General features: G+C 36.7%; 1 protein-coding gene across 1 annotated transcript in view; it reads left to right on the top strand.

The window, feature by feature from the left end:
- The window catches only part of LOC108519699 (surfactant-associated protein 3), a 40,653-nt gene extending 39,713 nt beyond the window's left edge, over positions 1–940 (top strand). Inside the window, exon 3 of the mRNA XM_017858906.1 lies at positions 350–940. Coding sequence (XP_017714395.1) covers positions 350–480 — 131 coding nt within the window. The 3' untranslated portion in view covers positions 481–940. The remainder of the gene's footprint in view (positions 1–349) is intronic.
- Positions 941–2,026: the final 1,086 nt, after the last annotated feature.

The raw sequence follows: 2,026 nt of genomic DNA, 5'->3' as shown, positions 1-2,026 counted from the left end.
GACGGATTATGAACTATTTAGAAGAAAGAATAATCATGGCAGACATGAGTCCTAAATGCTTTGAATTTATCTGGAATTAGAACGTTCAGAAAAACATTAGTTAAAATGTGCTGCTGCTTGGATTCTGTCTTTAACTTTGCTGTAAGACTAAAACATTTAATCTGTGTCTTACTGTTAACATTTCTGATCAGGTATAGGGAAACACATAATATAGAGAGATTTAGAAACACTTTTTTTTGTTTTAACTGCTAAAGTCCTATTTGGTTCATTGTTCTGAGGAGTTAAGGTGGAATTGTGATCCCAGTACCATGTCTTCTAATAAAAGTCATTTTTGCTCTGCATTTATCAGATGTTAATTATTCATACTGCATGACTGAGGATTTTGGAGGCAGAGAGAGATTCATCTGCAATATTTGGAACACCAGTGGAGGTCTACATCAACACAGAATTTATACAGCAGCTGGTGCTAGTCAGAGCTAATGATAGAATTTCAGTTTAATAAAAAGACCCCCAACTGAGCACACCATCTTGAAAAAAGTATACTTATCAAACAGCTTTCAATCAGTTCAAGAGAGACACCTTAATTGGGAAGAGGAAGAACTGCAGAGTAGTTTGTAATCATGCCAATTCCAGATCAATAACTGCATGTCTGTTCTTTGGTAGACATAGCTTTTGCTTTATATTAAGTAATCATTTATATATTCTCTCTATTTGGATAAGGAAACCTTTCCTTTATTTGACAATGTATAATGATATACTCTTTTAATTCACCTCTGTGTCTTTGTAATAAACATGTGTAAAATTTAGACATGTGATGGTAAAGGTCAATATAATTATTTGTTTTAAAATACATTTTGTATCTAACAGGAAAATGGTGCTTATGAAATTTTATATTTTCAAAATTGTTTTGTTGAAATAAAATGTTATGAGTAAAGTTAAATGATGGTGGTTTAACTATAAGAAGAGTATACTGAACACTGATAATCTGATTTATATGAAATTACTTCGGGGTAGGCTGTATAATCTAATAAGAAACAAAAGAAGACAGTTTACTTTTGCAGGAAGGATTTGGAACACTAAAGAAGAATATGATTCAGTCATTAAGTCTTAGTTTTCTTTTGTTAAAAGGAGATAGTCATTCAAACTGGTGGCTTTCAACCTGTTTATAGGCTACTAGTCTCAGTGGTGCCTACAGGGCAGTATGGGGCAGGCAGGGCAGGTGCAGAGGGCAGTGAGGGGAGGTATGGCCCAATTGGGAGGTCGAGGCAAAGCCTGCAGGTGAGGGCTCTGCAGTTCCCTTTCTCATGTCAACCAGGGCATATATTTTCTTTCTGCCTGCCTTCCTTTTCCCCCTTCCTTCCTTCCCTCCCTCCAAACTGTATCTATTTACATAGACATACATTTTGTAATGGAAATATTGTGCTTCTATATAAAATTTCTTTTTGCAAAATAGGGGTTCTCTGCTAAAATACAGTTTGAAAAATCACTGGACCAGACAATTCTAAGTTTTTTCTTTCTATGTTTCAATTACTGTTAGGATTTCAAGATCCAGGAACAACATAGCAAGGGAGATTGAAAATCTTTTAGGACACACAACAAACATCTATCTTGCATAAATGGTACTTCAGCTAAGAGGCAAAGCTATGGGTGAAATGGCATCTTACAATGCTTTCAGATATACGGGACTGTCTTAGTCCATTTGTGTTGCTTTAAAGGATAACTAAGGCTGGGTAATATATGAAGAAAAGAGGTTTATTTGATTCATGGTTCTGCAGGCTGTACAAGATGCATGACACCAGCATCTGTATCTGGTGAGCATGGCAGAAGAAGAAAAGGAGCCAGCACATACAGACCACATGTCAAGAGAGAAGAAACAAGAGAGACAGGAAGGTGCCAGGCTCTTTTTAACAACTAGCTCTCAGGGCAACTCCTATGGGATCTAAGAGTGGGAACTCGCTGTTTACTGTGAGGATGGCACCAAGTCATTCATGAGGGATTCAACTCCATGATCCAAACACCTCACACC

This window comes from Rhinopithecus bieti, unplaced genomic scaffold, assembly GCF_001698545.2.
Source record: "Rhinopithecus bieti isolate Rb0 unplaced genomic scaffold, ASM169854v2 scaffold_2435, whole genome shotgun sequence".
NCBI lineage: Eukaryota > Metazoa > Chordata > Mammalia > Primates > Cercopithecidae > Rhinopithecus > Rhinopithecus bieti.
Note: the sequence above shows the minus strand (reverse complement) of the source record. Positions and strands in the feature narration are given on the sequence as shown.